This window comes from Hemibagrus wyckioides, linkage group LG02 (genome assembly GCF_019097595.1).
Source record: "Hemibagrus wyckioides isolate EC202008001 linkage group LG02, SWU_Hwy_1.0, whole genome shotgun sequence".
Taxonomy (NCBI): domain Eukaryota; kingdom Metazoa; phylum Chordata; class Actinopteri; order Siluriformes; family Bagridae; genus Hemibagrus; species Hemibagrus wyckioides.
The window spans coordinates 16190008-16209574 of NC_080711.1; the positions used below are offsets into that span (position 1 = coordinate 16190008).

The following is a 19567-nucleotide window of genomic DNA, read 5'->3' on the forward strand; positions in this document are numbered from 1 at the left end:
CTCAACAAAACAGAACAACTAAACAAAAAGTCTATCATGGACTTGCGGCAATCGGACCTAATAAACACACCTCAACATGCACATGGTGTATGTCTGTGTGTGTGTGCACAAGCATGTCTCACGAACTCTACCAGCTAGAACATGCATTCTCCCTCTCTCTTTCTCTCGTTACTGGAGTCACTAAAAGCAGAAACACAAGCATGTTACCTTGTCCAAATCAGCCCCCAGCCCTTCCTAACTCTTCCTTAGTTTGAGTGTCCAGTCTTTCTGCTGCAGTACTAATCTACAAATATTTTCCTCACTAATACATGAAACCCAGGCCAATCAGTGCCAAAAATTAGTGGATGGGTGAGGCGAAGACTAATAGTCATTAATCGCCTGATCTGTTCCATGTTCTGCTCCTCTGTCATCAATCACTGGCAATAGGAGTCCTTTAGTTGCTGTGTGTAAGTGAAGGGGTGGCCTAGCTCAGGGAGCTGCAGTAAGTGGAAGCATCATTGGTACTCCTCAAGTATCCAGTGTGTAATGGAATACTCCAACTGTGTCCATGGAAGCAGCTACAGTTTAGGTGGGTTGCTGGTTTTGAGGATGTGGAGGAAGACTCGGGAGGAAGTCATTACTTTACCTGAGCACAAGGCTCAGCTTTATTCAGTCCACACTTTTCAGCACGCTTCTAAAAACTCAAGAAAACAGAAGAGCTCAACAGAAACACCCTCTAATTCAAATTCATGCACTTTGGCTTATATATGTGTGCATGTGTGCACATTTGTGCATGCATGTCTTGCAAGCTCTGCCATCTCTCTCTATGGATACGGGGAGCAACTAAAATCCTAATTAGACAGCTGATAGCTGATAATTAGACAGAGGTGAGAATCACCATACTTTACCTTGCACGCAAATAAAATGCTGAGATTTAATTCCACCCCACTCTAAAATAACATTTGAACCGAGCATGTGTTTTTTCACAGCCAATATATAGTATCGCGGCCCCAAAATGGTAATGCCATAAAAGGTCAAACATGACATCCAATCAAATGACCCCATATTCTGCTGTCAGAAATGCATATACAAGTGTCCATCTTTTTTTTTTTTGATTGACTATACTCTTGAACTGTCACCGCTTGCATGTGACTCACAATAATGTCCATTGTGGGTGATGTTTTTTCAGGTCGGAACCTCATGCAAACTGAAGGAAAATGAGAAGAAATAAGAGAACTGCTCATGATTCAAAACATACAAGCTCATCAGCATTAGCTTTCATGGCTGCTTCTGTAATGGGCTCAACAATCTTTATTGATGATGGAACTCATGATGGTGGCTGCAGAAATAATTCAGAAGTCTCCTTAAACATTCTGTTTGCCAACTTGGCGCAGTTATTGCATGCGAAGGAAATGCAACCAAATATCTGTTTTTACATTAAAAAGATTCATTTACAAGACAATCATTGCCAATATATTTGCTTACCTAAAAATTGCAATAACAGATCAATTGCAGGAAAATGAGTGTAAACAGCTGTCCTGATATTACATTAAGGATTAGAATAGATTGGTTTAAAAGCGTATAAGATTCTGGCTCAGTGGTGAAAGCATTCTGCGACTGGTCTACTGATAGGAAGCTAGTGAGTTTAAATCCCAGCATCGTTAAGCTGCCAGTTGAACCCTTGAGCTCTTAACCCTCAACTGTTTCTTTGTCTTAATTTAAGTTGCCTGGGATAAAAGTATTAGCCCGATGAGTATGTGCACAATACAGGCACTGCACAATAAACTAAACAAAGCTTATTGCAAAACAGTTCTGAGAGTATTTCACAGGCCAAGCACAAGCAGATCATCAGGTTCAGGACATGAAACAGCACTGTTTGGTTAGAAAGAGTATCTGCTGTAAACAGTGTATGTTCTGGAAGCATTACTGTATCTACCAACAAGATATCAACACATATCAGTAGGTTTTCTGCTATGGGTGGGATGTCAGGGTGGACGTCAGGATGGAGAACTTTGCATTTTTTGTCTTCTTAACCTCAAGACAGAAAAAGAAGAGGCAAATACAAGAAGTTTATAACATGTATACCATGACATGCATCTCCCAATAGTTAAAAAGCAAACAGTGAAATTTATCAACAACTGAAGAATTATAATTGCTGGCAAATCCTTGTGGTTTATAGGAAAATGATCCATTTCATAGTGGTAACATATCACAACACCCTGTCGTGAATTATTTCTTACCATACAATTTGATACAAAACCATCACTTCAGACTATGATTATCTAAAATGTATCACACTGAGTGTTCTAGGTAAGTAAAAACTTGTTATGCAGTTTAGAAGCTTTAGATCAGTGGTGCCTATTCTTTTTTTTTCCCCACAAAGAACAACCTCATCACAGCATACCTGAGGGCCAGTCAATACATAAACAGAATAAACAGAAAATAAATAATGAATATAAGCTCCAAGTGCCTTAATTTGATTGTAGCCATGAAGCTATGACTAAATATTATTTTGTAAATTAATTTGGAGGTGTAGTAAAAGAGAAAAAAAATACGCTTGTGTTACAGCAGTGTTAACACAATCCGCTGTCACCGGCAGGTGAAAAGAAAAAATTGCAGCACGTTGCCTTGCAGGCCACCTATTATAAATTCTAAAACAAAAGCCATGAGCCAGTTAGCATCTGTCCGCAGGCCACATTGGGCCCTTGTGCTGGACTTCGGACACTACTGCTTATGATGAATGCTGTTGCTTCAAAGCCTGCAAAATTGTAAATAAGCCTGTCAATTATAACGTATTAACTGCAATCTGATACAAAACTAGCACTTCAAGCTGGTTTGTATCAACACAACAGCAAAGTGGCAAACTAATAAAAATAGACATGATTCTCTATGATATTTATTTTCTGTTTTCTGTGTGCACAGACCCAGAGGCAGACAGATACACACACACACACACACACACACACACACACACACACACACACCATCCATGGTGACAGACCTATGACCATGTGCATGTTTGCAGCGAAGGGGAAAGGGAAAGTTTAGGAGCAGTGAATCATACTTGCTGAAGAGAGGCCCAGCTTAATTGAGCACACATATGGATAAAGGGTTAGTCACGACCAGCAACTAGCATGCAAGACCTGGTTTAAAAAGTACATTTCTATATATTGTCGTATTTAGAACACCTAGAAAAGCACAGATGAACAAAGACAGCATGTAACTTTCAAACATGTCCAAAAAAAAACTTCTGCCTAAGATCATCAAACACTACCATGCTGTGTAAAACCTTCAGATGAATGCTACTGCTTCAAAGCATGTACACATATGTTTATTAGGAAATGAAATACTGAGGCATCACAAGCTGCAAAAACGCATTCCACTCATGTTAGGATGAAAGACAGAGTGCAAATAAAACAGATTTACAAATAAGAATAAAAACCAGTTGAATACAAGACCATACAATATACAGACAGTGACTTCCCTGTAGTCCTTGACTTCCCTGTAGTCCTACACAAAACCAGGGGACACTGGTCCTCCAGACCTCATTCCTCGCAATCTTTCAGCAAGCTTTGTCAATTGCCGAACCCTCATCTCCATTCTTTCTAAGCATGTAAAAGTGGTATGCAGATGACACTCAACTCATGTTCTCATTTCTTTCCTCTGACACCCATGTTTCAGCACAGATTTGGGTGGCAGGCATGGATGGCAGCTCATCAGCTAAAAATGTCAGCAAAACTGAGCTTCTGTACATCCCCAGACATGCATACCTATGACAAGATCTTGCAAGATCCCTGGACAAACATCTGAGATCTCACCATCTGTCATCATACATAACATGTCTCACTGACTCACTCATGCTGGTTCCCTCGCTACAACATTAAGAGGATCCAGCTGTTTCGCTTCATTGAGCCCACAGAGTTGCTTGTTCAGCCCCTTGTCATTCAGAGACTGTATGACTAAAACTAGATCCTGACAGGTCTGCTCCTGTGCACCATCTGACCAAGAAAGCAGCTGCATGATTTTTCTTCTCTAAGTGCTCCTACACTATCCCAGTGCTAAGATCACTCCAACCACTCCAACTAAAAATCAGACAGTAAAGTGCATATATTTACATGTTTTTCAAAACCTAATTGTACTTCTTTTTTCTGCACCTGGGTTGAAACTCTCATTTTTGCACTTGAAAAAACTGCCATTAGTTTGAATGATTGTGCAATCCCTACAGATCCTCTAAGCTCTTCAATGCTCAGTCTTCAGCAGATCACATCTTTTCCCAGTTGGAGGATCCGCCCAAATCCTATATTTAATTGTGGGGGGGGGGGGATAATGTAACTGACTACTTGCATGCAACAAATAATGACATTTTTAATCTGGTATTTGGAAAAAAGGAAAAAAAAAAAAAAAAAAACATACACATACATGCAAACCAGAGCAACAGTGGGCAATGACACAGTTACACTTAACAAAAAATAGACAGTATATCAAGGCTGTGGCATTTGTTTTTAAAAATAAAAAAAAAAAATAAAAAAAAAGCCTGACAGGTAGTCACAAAGCACCAAAAGAAACTGGGGAACAATCCACACTGTCCTCAAAAATTTTCTAGCACCATCACTTATCATCCTATTTAAAATATCAACCCATTTAAATATGAGAAATAGCAACAACATCTAAAAAAACATAATATTATATTAAACATTTACATGAGTAAAGTATGAGTATGATTTACAGTATTTAAGGCCTATAATTGTTTAACAATCTGAAAAATACAGTGTCCTATATTGTGGTCTTAAGACTAAGACTGAAAAGCATATCAGTCCATAAATCAGGCCTACTGACTCCAGCTTCTGCTCCTGAAAAATCCCACTCTAATCTTTCACCATCTAACACCACTAGTCACATGCAGGTCTCACTTTGGTTTAGAGCAATGTTGTGAAATAAGACCAATTAAAGTTGCCTGTGAGACAATCAGAGGTTGACTGATAAGCAGGTATAGTACATTTTTATTACTGGGTCAACATTTACCTAATAAGTCTTGAAGACTGACTCCCCTCTGTCCATAAACCTATATAATTAATCTAGTTTATAGCAGCAGTCAATTTTCACTTAAATTGTGGACACAAATGCTGTAAGGTTTTACCCTAATTGCTAAAAAAAAGGTGCTTAGATTTGAGTTTGCTGCTGGATCCCATTGATGTTACCTGTATTGTAATAAATGGACAGCCACTGCCAAAGACAGGGCATTCACAATGATTTATTTATTTAATTTACTTTGCAATTAGGGTGGCAATTATATACAAAAATCTATATTTGATACAATATAATATGGTACAAACAATATGCATTAAAGAGTTTTTCATTTTCATATTTTAAACCATTCATCATTAAACTATAATAACTGAAACAGAGCAGTTTTCAACCTGATCCATTCCATTAGGAACTGAAAAATGAACATTTTGCTGTATTTTTGCCTTTGTTCCACACAAATACAAGTGTATTTCTGACACACTATGAGTGATACAAATGAGTGAGTAATGCAGGTGTATATACATGCTTATGGCACTAGTGCCAATGTATATACACTTATTTGGCAGATTTAGCATACCATAAGGAATTGGTCCACCGTTTATTGGCCACAAAGCTGAAGTGATTCGACCCTCAAGGATCTGAGGGAATCTTCTAAGTTTCTGCTTGCTGATAACCAAAGATATTGCTGCTTTTCATGAGATAATAAGCGAATATGCTAATGAATCTTCAAACAGTATCATTTTGTTAAACCCCTATAGATAAAGAGGAAGTTCCTTTCTCAGAGGAGGAAATGTTGGCTTAAGTTTAATTGTTTATTACACCGCACATAAAGCAAAATCATGATGAATAGCCTACTTTATCATGCAGTCTGGTTTATGGAATTGAGAGTATAATATGTTGTATTATTGCACCCATAACGCTGCTAAATCTGAGGTAATAATATCACAACCCCCCCCCCCCCCACACACACACACACACACACACACAATCTTCAAGTACCATAATTACCTCATTACTTCAGTTCAAAAAGGCCTGACGAGCAAACCAACTTTTCTTTCCCTATATGGGCGTCACTGAAAATGATCTTCCAATCACTTTGACCTCTGGCCACTTTGTCAAACTGCATTGCTGCTTGCATTAATTTGAGGTGATGTGTGTGACGCAAAAGAGCAAATGTAGAGTTGCAAAAAGAATTCGAATGATTGATGGACATACACAGACCCATATTTTTCCCTTTATCAGATTACTGAAGTGCATGATGATGCATTAAGAAATTGCTTTAACAAAGGAATTTCCTGTAACAGAGAGTAAGCTCGTTGATTAAGGCAAGTCCTGTGGGACTTGTGCAATGTTCAAAGTATTTAAGAGTAATTAAAAAAATGAAATTTGTTTTAAAGAATGAATGATTGTGTGCTCCAACTACACATAGGAGTTTCTGTTAGTCTGACTGGTCACTGAATGGTTGATTTTGTGCACTTTTGCACATCCCTCATAACCATGGCACAGAAAAAAGGAAAACATTGTCCTGTCAACAAATGTGTTGGGACCCCCTTTAGAGTGATCACCTCTCTGAAAGATGTTAATTTTGTACTAGCTAGAGTATTTAATCACAGAATGAATCACAAACTAGGACAGCAGAACACAAGTAGCTATTTCCACAACTGCAATATTTCACAACTACCATCCTTCCAGTCACAGGAAACATGCAGCCATCCAATGCTAAGCCACAGTATGCCACTTGTATTAGGCAGAGTATTTCATTGTGGCATGAAAGAATCACAAACTAGGACAGCAGAACACAAGCAGCTATTTCCACCAATGCAATATTTCACAACTGCCATGCTTCCAGTCACAGAGAACATGCAGCCATCAAATGCAAGGCCACAGTATGCCAGTCCAGACAGATAGCAACAGCAGCTGTCTGTGTTCTCCAGCCAAGGCCTATGATCATGCTGGCCATCTCTGGTGGTCAGACAAAGACCAGCTCGCCTCCCTGCAGGCGACAAAAAAGCAGGAACAGGTTGGTGGCCTGCCGTCATTGTCTGGTCTGACAGACGAGTTCGATGCAGGGAAAATGAGAAGTGTCTGGGACAGCTAAGACATGGATCTGGGCCAAGAGCCGACAAGCTATTTGACTAATTTAGCCTAACATAAGCACTGGAGCAGGAGGTTGATGGGGCAGGCTTTGGAAATATTTTTTTATATGATCAAATATGCAATATGATTTTGCCATTTTAAAAAAGGGTGTGACTTACACTTAATACATAAATATTTTTTAGACAACAGTTAGTTCCACTCCACTAATTTGTTTAGAAACGCACTGTTCCATGAATGCTGATCACTGGTACACTTTACTGTTTATTATTTTGCTTGCCTCTGCTCACTACATAAAATTTCAATTCTAGCAGTAGCTTGTTACATTGAAACCGGTACTATGGCAGGCAGTCAGTCAGCTTGTGTGTTGTCATTGTCAACTTTCAACGTTCTGTCCAGTTGTGCTTTCTGTGGGAATTTCCAGTGACTGGGCAAAAATAAACAATATATTTGGCTATACTATGTCTGAAATGTCAATTTAGACAGTTACTTCCAACCACTGAGCTTAATAGACAAGAGCTCATTTCTTCGAACAGTCCCACTGAACCCATTTTTACAGTAAGGTTAGTGACATCAACAGTAGAAATAGCAAACTATGCCATTTTTACATAACATAAATCAAAAACAAATCTTCAGATGAAAATGAAAAGGTTTCACCAGAAGCACCTGTAACAGGAATCATACAAATCTTTGTGAGCTAGTGAGTCAGCAAGCCAATGGCCTATCAGTGAGTGCTGTTTCTTTGGGATCTACTTCCATTCACAGAGCAAAAATATTTTTTGGCCACATTGTGTCTGAAACACAATGTGTAAGTAACTACTTTAATTTTCTTTTATTTATAAAATTGCATAAAAAATGTAATTGTAATAAAGTGACAATCACACTCACAATCATCATGCTGTTATACTGAATATGGGCACAGCTGCGATCATCTGCTGCCTTGTGCCTATGGCTGAATCACATGATAATATTCAGAAACACCACTCTTGCTCCTGTTATATTACTGAACTGAGGTGAAATAAAAATACAACTATACTTTCCATACAGTCACAGAACATGTTCTTGTGAAAATATCCCATTTAGCAAGCTATTTTTTAGGGTATATTGCTCAATCTTAATTTGTAAAATGTTTTTCCCCAGTGGGGTCAGCAGAATGAAAATAACATTGTGAAACATACTCCAATCAAGCATAACATTATGACCACCTGCCTAATATTGTGTTGGTCCTCCTTTTGCTGCCAAACAGCCCTGACCCATCATGCACCGTGTATTCTGACACCTTTCCATCAGAACCAGCATTAACTTCATCAGCAATCTGAGCAACAGCAACCCGTCTGTTGGATTGGACCACAATTCACTCCCCATTTGCATCAATGATCCTTGGCTGCCCATGACCCTGTCGCTGGTTCACCACTGTTCCTTAATTGGACCACTTTTGATAGATACTGACCACTGCAGACCGAGAACACCCCACAAGATCTGCAGTTTTGGAGTTTTCAGTTGTCTAGCCATCACAATTTGGCTCTTGTGAAACTCGCTCAAATCCTTACGATTGCCCATTTTTCCTGCTTCTAACACATCAACTTTGAGGACAAAATGTTCACTTGCTGCCTAATATATCCCACCCACTAACAGGGGCCATGATGATGAGATAATCAGTGTTATTCACTTCACCTGTCAGTGCTCATAATGTTATGCCTGATCGGTGTATACAAGCACAGTAGGGTGAAATTCGTTTTCTTTTCTTTGCCACTAAGTAAGGACATTAAAGCCGTAGTTCAAACCCGCAATCCTGATGTAGCAAAAAGAATGACGGCTAGTGAATCTAGATGATCTCTTGTTAACCTAACCCTTCTATACTGATAACCAGAGTCTGTGCCTCTGACTTGAACGTTTTTGAGAACATTTTACCCAATCACACCAAAATCAACTTCACTCCCGAGCCTCTTTGATCCTACTGTCTGGGAACGTCAAAGCTGTAGCTTTACAAGCAATTATTTTCCCCTCACACTGAAATTCCAAAAGCAAGCCTGTTTTATCTTCTCACCCAGTGCCCATTCAATAGTGTGAAACTGCACCATAAAACATAAAAAACTGTGTTATACAAGTATATTCAACTAGAATGAGTATGATGAATATTCTATCTGTGCCTTGGCTGTCTCGGCTCATGTAAGTGGAAGACTACCACAGAAATAGGTCAATAAAAGGTAAAGAGAAGGCAGTGAACTATTCTTGTTTGTGGTGCAATGATACCAAGGACAAGCAGATTTCATGTTTGTTATTCACTGTTGCTTGGTAGACAAGTAAGAAAAAGAAAATGGCCCCTTCCTATAAACTAATAATTTAATTTGAGGTATTCGCATAAAATAAATGTACTATGGTGTGACACACCGTGTGCTACTCCCTGCCTGCTGCATTACAAACATCAGCTGAGGAACCACGTCTGGCTGATGGCAGAACTTTTTTTTATAGGCAGATTAATTAATGTGCACAGATGATCTTTTCAGATTTTGAAACATGCAGGCATGTAGAAACATTAACAAACCTAAAAAGCGCTGCCATTTTGGAGCAAAATCATTAAATGGTTTTCAGGAGAGGATAAGGACTACACAGTCATCCACACAATAATTTATAAACTCTCTCGTTTACCTCCGTCTTATTAATGCACTTAACTAACCGTATATGTAATTACTTTAGCTACCATTTGGTAGCCTAGTCAGTTAGATTTCTGGGAAACTAAAACTTTGGAGTGGGCAAGTACACTGGAGCTTTTATTTATCCAGTGGTTGAGCTAATCAGCTTATCATTTCTCCTACATAGGAATCATATGGCAACGGTAATATAGATTTAATGAGGTCCCAGTACCACCTGTGAGGCTGATGACTTTAGTGTGGTATTGTTGGCTTGGTTTTGAGTTAGCAAGCTAGCATCTGCACTTCAGCTGATGTCTGTAGTACAAGCAGATGATGGGATTAGGTGGGATTTCTATAATGTCTTATTAGATTAAAACTAAACTTATTTAAAATTAACATTTATTGTAATTTATTGAATAACCTTAATTTGCCCAAAGTGTTCGAACCTCAGTCATCAATGTGTTGATGATTCAGTCATTAGTGATGCTCTTGACACACATTTCTACAACAGCCACAGTCTGAATCTTGTCTGCTGTGGGCAAAATAGAAGAAATAGAAATAGCCTTTGTCACATATACATTACAGCACAGTGAAATTCTTTCTTCGCATATCCCAGCCTTGGAGGTTGGGGTCAGAGCGCAGGGTCAGCCTGAGCAGAGAGGGTTAAGGGCCTTGCTCAAGGGCCCAACAGTGGCAACTTGGCAGTGCTGGGGCTTGAACCCCCGATCTTCCGGTCAACGACCCAGAGCTTTAACCACTTGAGCCATTCTAGATATAGAATCAAGAGAGATAAACTGTACTCCTGGCCACTGAGGCGCAAAATATCAAGGCATCAAGTCTGACACAAGTACAGACACACGGGAGAGCAAGGGCTTTGATTCCTCACAACATCCAGGGTAACAAAAGACAAACCAAGGGCAATCTGTCTTATAATAACTTCTAGTTAATCATTCAGCTGTAATGCAAAGACCATATTAGAGAGCAAAGGGGTTAATATTATTTGTGTAGTCTACTGTAAAAAAAAAAAAAAAAAAAATTGTGATCATTTATTTATTTTTTTAAACTATATAATGTCCATGTTGCATGCCAGTATAAAATAAGTTGTGCTCAGCAGTGGTTAGTTTAAGACAGTGTTGAAATGCCCGTTTAGCAAGAGTATCTGTAACCTTTACAGCTCAACTTTTTGGAGTTTCAGAGCAACAGACTCCACGGTTATGACTTCATATACAAAGCATGGCAAGACTTGATAAGGCAAGAACAGTGGACAAAAATGAATGATCAGGACTACAGAACACTAAGAAGGACAGTGTCCAAACAACATAGAACTGCAGCAGCAAAAGTGACAACAGAACTTAATGTCCACCTTAAAAACCCTGTTTCCACAGAGAACTTCACCAAGCCAACATCCATGGAAGAGTTGCAATTGCTAAACCATTAATCACAGACACCAGTGCAAAAAGATGGTGTCCTGATCATAAAACCTGGATAGCTGAAGACTGGAAACTAGTAATATGGTCATCATTTACATTATTCCCAAACAGCAGGTCGAATTTATATATGGAGACCACCAAGAAACTGTACTTTCTGTCTGTCTGAGTGTCTGGTTCCAGCTGTCAAACATGGGGTGGATTTGTGAAGATTTGTGTGGCCATATCTGCTGGCCCCATCATTAGCCTACATGGTCAATTTACTGCCAGCAAGTATTTATGATCAGGTACATCCTATTGTCCAAAGGTTGTTTCCAGACAATGATGCCATTTAGCAATATGATAATGCACTCATACACAGCCAAAACAGTTCAGTCTTGGTTTAAGGAGCACCACTATAAACTTTAACATCTGCCCTTGCCAACTCAATCACCTGAATATCATCAAATCAAAGTGGGACATTGGAGAGAAATGGAGAGAAGAGAGAGAAGCAGGTTCCCTGCTGCAACCTCTCTAAAACACCTAGAAGATATTCTGCTAGATGAATGGTACAAAATTCCACTAGATGTTAGAGGTTGTATGAATCTATTCCAAGAAGGTTGGAGGCTGTATTGAATGCAATTGAATTGGTCTAACACCTTATTAATAATTACACATTTCATCCGTGTTCAAATTATTTTGTCCAACCCCTGTATATTAGCTGGGCACTAGGAGTGAAATCGTCAAAACCATTTCTAATTATACATATACAGATATTCTGCGTATTAGTCGGGTTTGGCAAAAGGTCACAGCTAAACATAACACATACCTGCATCACTAAAACTGAGGAAAAGTCACTAGTTTGGTAGAAAACATACTCAGTGAGTAGGAAGCTCTTTTGTTCTGTGCATATGTCCAGATGCCCAGAACCACATCTTAAAGAATATTCTATTCTTTAGGCTGATATTCTTAATCACTCCTGTTTATCTCCTTAACTTAAAAGTTAAGGAGATAAACAGGAGTGATTAAGAATATTTGGAATATTCTTTAAGATGTGGCATTTAAAAATGCCAACTTTGCTAAACCAACCTCTCCAGCAGAAATCAGAGAACCCAAACGAACCCCACAAGGGAATAGACAGAACATAACAGATAGCAATGCAAGCTAAGCATTTAACTGGGGAGACATAAGCAGTGAGGCGACAACATGACCTTCTGTGCCACTATTTTTGCTGTTATACACTTGCCAAACACTTTATTAGGAGCTGTACACCTGCTTATTCAGGTAGTTGACTAATCAGCCATAATGTGCAATGTATAAAACAGGCAAATTCAGTTTCAGTTACTGTTACCATCATATATCAGAATTGGGGAAATGTGATCTCGGTGACGTTTTTGCTGGTAACACACAATCTATGGAGTTTACACAGGTAAACGGTTCAAAAAACTCTGCAAGCATCATAGAATCATGAAACGTGAGATGTATGTGTTATAACTGCATATGAACACATCAGGTTCAACTACCGTCAGCCAAGAACAGGAATCTAAGGCTACAGTGTGCACAGGCTCACCACAACTAGACAGCTGAAGATGGAAATGACATTAGTTGTCCCCCCCAAGCCCCCAAAACAAAAATAACGAAAAAAACAGTATTTTGAGCAAAGCATCTCTCACTCCAAGTCAGTCAGACCACTGCCATCGGTTAATCAGACCGCTTCCCTGCCCGTCCTGCTGTTTTACACATGGATGCTCACATACGCACAGGTTTTGTGGGTAACAAAGCATTCAACCAAAGCTAAAATGGATCAACACATCAACGACTTAAGCTTAAACTCAGAAAGTCAACTCGGAATGTCATTACAAAATAAATCATGGACATAATTTATATTCACAGTTCATTGTAGGCCACTGTGATCCAATTGTAATCATGTTTTTCCTCAACACAAAGTCACTGTTCTCACTGTTCTGTGAAATACTCAAAAATTGCGAGGAAGATCAGAGTAAAATTGACTGGTTGTGCTTATCACTAAAATGATAGTGATAAATCAAATTCCACCTCAGCAAGTTTCCTGTGAGGAAATGCCTGTGTTGTACATTAAGCTTGACCGTTCCAGTGCCGAAATCCTTCATGTCTGTTCATCTAGAAAACAAGCATCACTAATAAGACTCTTGTCCATGAAGCAATGTCCCCGTTTCATAATGGACCGATTTTTATTCTCTTACTATACAGAGAAAATTTGCCTTAAGGAAGTGTTTTCAGCAACAAGTGCCTGACAGCTGTTCAATGAACAGCAATTCTCCTGCCAACAAACACACCCGTCACACACCATTACAGTCATAATCTTCAGTCACTGGCAGTCAAGACGAAGAAGGCAGAAGACAAAAAACATAATGCAGCCATCTATGCATTAACTGTAGCCTTTTGTAAACATCATACCATATAAACAAAGTGATATGTCACTGATTAAACAGCATTATCTGGAGGCAGAGGAGGAGAGTTTATGCAAAAATTATAACCAGTGTCAGCAAATAGGCAACTTCAGTCAATTTAGTGGGACTAATGGACTAATCTTTTCCATCTCTTCTAGAAATTCAATGACAGGAGACAGACCACCACAGATGTGAAAGTCACCACAGACTTTCAAAGACAGCTGTCTGCAGACCTAAAAAAGCATACTAAACAAAACACACAACTAGTACTCCAGGACACTCTGACCTCCCTGGTGTCTTCACACTCACACAAACAAGGATTATTACAGCTGTGTACAATAACGTTCCAAGGAAATTCAATGTTTATTCCTGGAACTGCAGATAAAATCACACTGTGAGCTACCCTACAGACTACCTAGCTACTTGTTGGAACAGACGGAGTGGGCAACAGCATAAATAGCATAATTAATGACAGGAATTGCATCTATGGAACAAACATGCTGAATCTGGGGAAAAATAAAGAAAATTTTAAATCTTAACCAAGGTCCCAAAATCCAGGTGAGTAGCAGGGCATCATGTAGAGTGAAAGGTGTCGCAGTCTAAAATGCCAGAACCCTAGTGTTGACCACTGTTGCCTATTTTGCATGGAATCCAATTTGCAACAGTATCTACAGTTAGCAGATCTCAAGTTTTTAAATCAGCAGCATGATATAACCAACTCAGTAACCATATTACACCTGCAGTAAGCTGTGCGAGTGATTGACTTCATGGTCACCCACCCCAAAAAAAAAAAAAACCCCACAGAAAATGTCCAGTTCTTTCTAAACAACAGTCAGTCCTTGTTGAACACTTTTCAGTAGCTGTATTTGTTGGCACCTCCATTTCTTTGAAGTCTTTGTGTATAAAATTGCACATATCTGAGCACCGCCATGATTGCCGACATTTTTTCAGCCTGTGAGGAGTTCAGAAATTGAGGCATTCCGTGTGAGCCATAGCAAGAGCTCTCATCTTATAGCAAAACTGCATTTAATAAACAAACACTAAGCTTGTCTAAATTGATTATTAAATGTCTGGCATATTTTACTGGTGTGTGATTTTCTTGTCTAATGTGTTCTTTTAATCTAATACCACTTACCTACTCTGTTATTTTTTTTCCAGCAGAAAGCTAAGAGCAAGAAGTGGTAGGGTGTTTGAAAAACTGTTCCAATCATATAGGGGTTGGGGGATTTGTGGATGTTATTGAATAATCAAGAGCAATTCACGCCATCTGAATAGCAACAGCCACTATAAGCAAAGCAGCTTTGTCAAGATCTTCAGCAAATGAAAAGTTTCATTCATTTCACTTCTGACCTTATGAGGGAAAAAAGTTTTTTAAAGCTGAGATTGCCCAAGGCCAATGCGTCACACCACCCCCCGTTGCTACAAAATTGAGCCAAGCACAAGAAGTGAAACAATGCATCTCATTTACATTGAATTTATATTATATATGTTCACAAATTTAAATAATAGTTAATAAAACAAAACTAGTTCCTGTCACATAGAATCCATCACTAAAACCTGCATATATTCCTGCAATCAGAAGACATTTCTTAGACATACTGAAAGGTATATGGCTTATGTACATACATAAGGTGAAAGGTCAAATTATTAAACTGCTCAAAACACGTCATCTTTGAATTTAACAGATGTATAAAAGCATCTGTTAAATTCAAAGACGACATGTGTTTTGAGCAGTTTAATAATAATTTACAACTGCAGTGGTCTGAATACACGGCCTCAGTGAATTGGATATCTGTAACTAAAGAGTAAACTGAACATGTGGAATAATCCGAAAATTATGCCCACCTATTCAGTGATTACACAATTTGACACCACAGGATGACATTGAAATCCTGCTTCTGATTATGATATACACTAGAGGGGAAAAATGCAAAGAGAAGGTAAATTAAGCTGAACAGCAAACATCTCTGGTTTTAGAACTGTGCTGCCTGTTAATTAAACTTGAGGTAAAAATCTGAAGTGCATCATTATGGAGCACAGGAAAAGAGAGAATGAAGGCCAGACCCAGCCTTGCCTGAGATACAGCTTGTTTCAGAAAGTACTGAGCAACAACTCAACATCAATATGAGCCATACCACAAAGAAATAGGTTAGATAGGAACCAAGTGGAGCATGTTACATGTGGTAATGTATCATCTATAATGATCATGCATGGTCAACAAAGTACCCAAAAGTGAAATGAACGTCCTTGAGCCATCATTTTGTGTCCATTTTCCTGATTCTGTTTGAAAGCTGTTTAGCCAGCTAGTTAATCGCTACACACAGATATTGAAGTGACAGCTGATGAAGTACTGGAGGGCTACTGGTGGAAGAGATAAAGAAGGGCAGATTTCTTTGTGAGTTGTGTGAGTAGTTTGTGAGGTAAACACTTTTTTACCACAGTGCAAAATTCACATCTTTCCATTCACTACAAAGACTTTGAGTGCCTTGTGATCTCACAAAATATGCTCAATATACTGACATGTAAATTATAAAGCAAGGCTGATGGGGGAAACTTTTAATGGGAGCCAACTTGTTCAGAACCATTTGTTCCTTACTAAAGTTATGGGATGATATGACAGGTTTGGCTACAGCAAAAACTACGATTTTGGAATTCCACCATGGTGGAAAATGCTATTTCAAGCGACTTGCATGTTATGTCCCAAACAGCATGCTGCACACTATATAGTATACCTAAATATCAATGATACCAACGGTGTAATAATATAGTACTCTGTCATATGCAGTCTCGCAAGGGATGCAGCGACTTGCAACGCTCTGTATTACATGAGTGTTATGAGAATAACATTTTGTAACAAGCCTGTACAGGTATTTTATATTTATTTATATTTTGGGAGGACATCACGCTACTCTGGGGCTACCAGGGAAAACAATGACAAATTAATACTAGACTTCAGTGCTTCATTTTGTCAGTACAGTGAGACAGCAACTCGTCATTCAGGTTTCTTTAACTATTATCCCCCTCTTTATTCAAGGTACACAAAGGAGTTGTATATAATGTGTATTTTGTTGGCATTTTTTGGTATGGTGAAGTATCCTGCTTGTTAGAAGAAGCTTTATATGTATTCCTACATATCTGATGAACCACTTATCTTAAGCAGCAGAATTCAATGTAAGCTGCACAACTTAAAAATTGCTGCTGATGTGAAAGTACTTTCATTTTACAGAGATTAATGGTTTAAAAATCCCTTTCTTAATAAGCTGGCTTGATTAGATACAGTTCAAAAGCATTTTCACACACAAAAAAGTATACTGACAAGTGTTACCACAAACCATACAGGAAGTTAAAATATAATAATGCACTTACAAGATCAGTGGCAACACCACTGGCAATGTACAACACCGAGAATAAAGCACATCCTCGAAAATGTATCAAATGTTTCTTAGGGCATAAAACAATTTTTGAAAAAACAAAAACAAACAGTTTCTCTGTAACTGGAATAGGCACAAGTACATGAGGTTGCTAAAGACATGTTGCTGAAGATAATAGTAAATAATTTCACATTGCAAAAGAATAAAAAGAGGACAAATCTTTTTACTAAAGTCATTCAGGGATGATTTCATAATCCAGAGTGAACTAAATATTTTTGTCAGGTTTACAAAAGCTGATTTGCTTAGTTCAAATGTTCATGAATGTCAATCAGCTCATTTTAATTTACTGACACCCACACAATGCCAAAAAAGGTAAAGCTCACAGAGCTGAAAACAAGAAAATGGCGACTAAATGTCAAAAGAACACCTCCAGATTGTGCTCCATCGTAAAGCATCACACTGTCATCTACCAGAGGCAGAGAAAACTCTTACACATTTTATAGCATGCCATTTCTTTTTCTAAATGCATGGGTAGTCTTATTTGTCTTAATTCATGAATTTATTTTGGATTGCTTTCTTACAAGTCATTAATGAGTTATTAATTTAATGGCTTCATTCAGTTTGCACATATATTTTAAATAAATAAGCCATCATGATACATATTATTGAGTCTTGTTTTGCTTAAAATTACACGAATAGTATGAGAGCTCTAATCCAGCTATGCTCCCACAAACAATTTCCAAATAAATTAGTTCATATCCAGCTTGATGAATGCAAGGCTCAATGAGTGACAATAGCTTAGTGACCAAAGATGACACTGAAATCTAATATTTGAGAATAGTGCTTCACCGGCAAGTCTTCAGACCTACATGGAAATAGCATTGCTTTTAGCTTCACATTCCTATGAGACATGCATGGTGAGCTAAACACAAGCGAGGTAAACAGAGTGTTTTTGTAAAACAGTCTGGAATAGGACTTTTGCCAACCTCTAATGAAATAAGAACACATTCAACACACCTATAAGACCTTTGAAAACACAGAACATATTATGCTTAAAATATGTGAACGTAAATAAAACCATATTGGTCTATTTTAACCTATAGTGGACCCCCTGAGTGACTTCTACAGATTAGAGGTTAGCTGTGACTCCACAATTTTTATAGGGCTGACTGCATTTCCATAAACTCTCCAGACAACTAGACGGACCTCACCACCCAGTTTATGAGCCCAGTGTATGCTCACAATCATCCAGTCCTGATGGTTAGTCCCTGAAAAGTCAGAACCTCTGCAATTCTGTGATCCAGTTAATAGCAACAGCAACTGCAACAGCATGCTAGCTCAATGAAGTCTACATCACACATCACGGTGGGCGTTGTTCCAGCTTAACCTCCTCTCTCCACACACACACACACACACACACACACACACAGTTAACTAGACCCAACTTGGACTACTGATAATTCTGAGAACTGGGCAGCAGACAGGGAGGGGAGCAGAATTGTGAATTATCTCAGTGCAGTCGCCTTGGTTCTGAGCATCACGTCGTCCACTGTGTCCCTTTTCTCCACACACTGACCGGTCCACGGCGAGGCTAGGACGCTAGCAGCTGGCTACCCACACCGGATACAAACCCACCCAGTTTTTTTGCAGTTTTCCCAAGATACTCAGACTCTGTAGCTAGCCTGCGCCTGCATTGGGACAACTTGTACACTCGACTTAATGGAGATACATGGATTGTGTGTCTGATATGTGATGTGCTTCCAACTGTGCGCGGGGCGTCGTGCACAATACACTCAACTAGGTTACAATGAGATAACGTTACTCGCTTTCACTTTGTATCTGAACCTTAGCTAGCCGTGGCAGGATTTCCTTTTTTTGTTTGTTTGTTTGGTTTGGTTTCTTATGTTTTACCTTACGTCTCCTGGTTTCTGCGGTGCCGGTCCACACAAAGCACTGATATATGACACGCAGGTTTTGCTTCCAATTGTCCACTTTGAAACCATTCACATGGGAGCACCCGGCCGGACACATGACAGAAAGCACATTCAGCTTTAGGGGTTTTAAAGGGAGGAAACGTGTCCGAGAAGAAATAACGTGAACTAGCGCTCAACACTAGCAAGCTAACTGTCCAGCACGGTTTCCGAATGAAAACGGATCCACTAATGTTACTGAAAGGTCCAGGAAGAAAAGCGGGCATCTACTAAGAAAAAGTGCTACTCGTTATCTTGACCTTTGTTACATTAGCTGGTCTATAGGCTGCCGTTTCTGACCGTATCGCGTTAGCTAGCGTTTAACATTTGCTACTTCCAGCACTTCCACTTGCACTCAACAGATTTTTATGGTCGGCAACAGCAACACGGATTTCAAGAGTATACCATGAGCTCTGCAGGGCCCACCTCCCTCGCCTTTTAATTGGCTAACACGAAGGCGTCTTACAGGCGGTTGGTTGGTGACGTTACTATTTCCCCTCTATGCCCAGGCCCACACAACTTACAGTATGAACATGATTGGTGAAGAGCGGTGCCCTTTTGCTAGTGATTTGGCGTTCTTACCGGTCTAAAGTAACCAAACAAATCAAGGAATTTCTTTCCTACCCACTCAAATTGTAAATGAATAAAAATCCAAATAAA

At 39.0% G+C, this 19567-nt stretch overlaps 1 protein-coding gene across 1 annotated transcript in view; it reads right to left on the reverse strand.

Moving 5' to 3' along the window:
- LOC131344420 (ubiquitin carboxyl-terminal hydrolase 22-like) overlaps window positions 1-19298 on the reverse strand; it is a 39234-nt gene extending 19936 nt beyond the window's left edge. Inside the window, exon 1 of the mRNA XM_058376722.1 lies at window positions 18849-19298. Within this exon, the coding sequence (XP_058232705.1) occupies window positions 18849-18968 (120 nt within the window). The 5' untranslated portion in view covers window positions 18969-19298. The remainder of the gene's footprint in view (window positions 1-18848) is intronic.
- Between the last annotated feature and the right edge of the window lie 269 nt (window positions 19299-19567).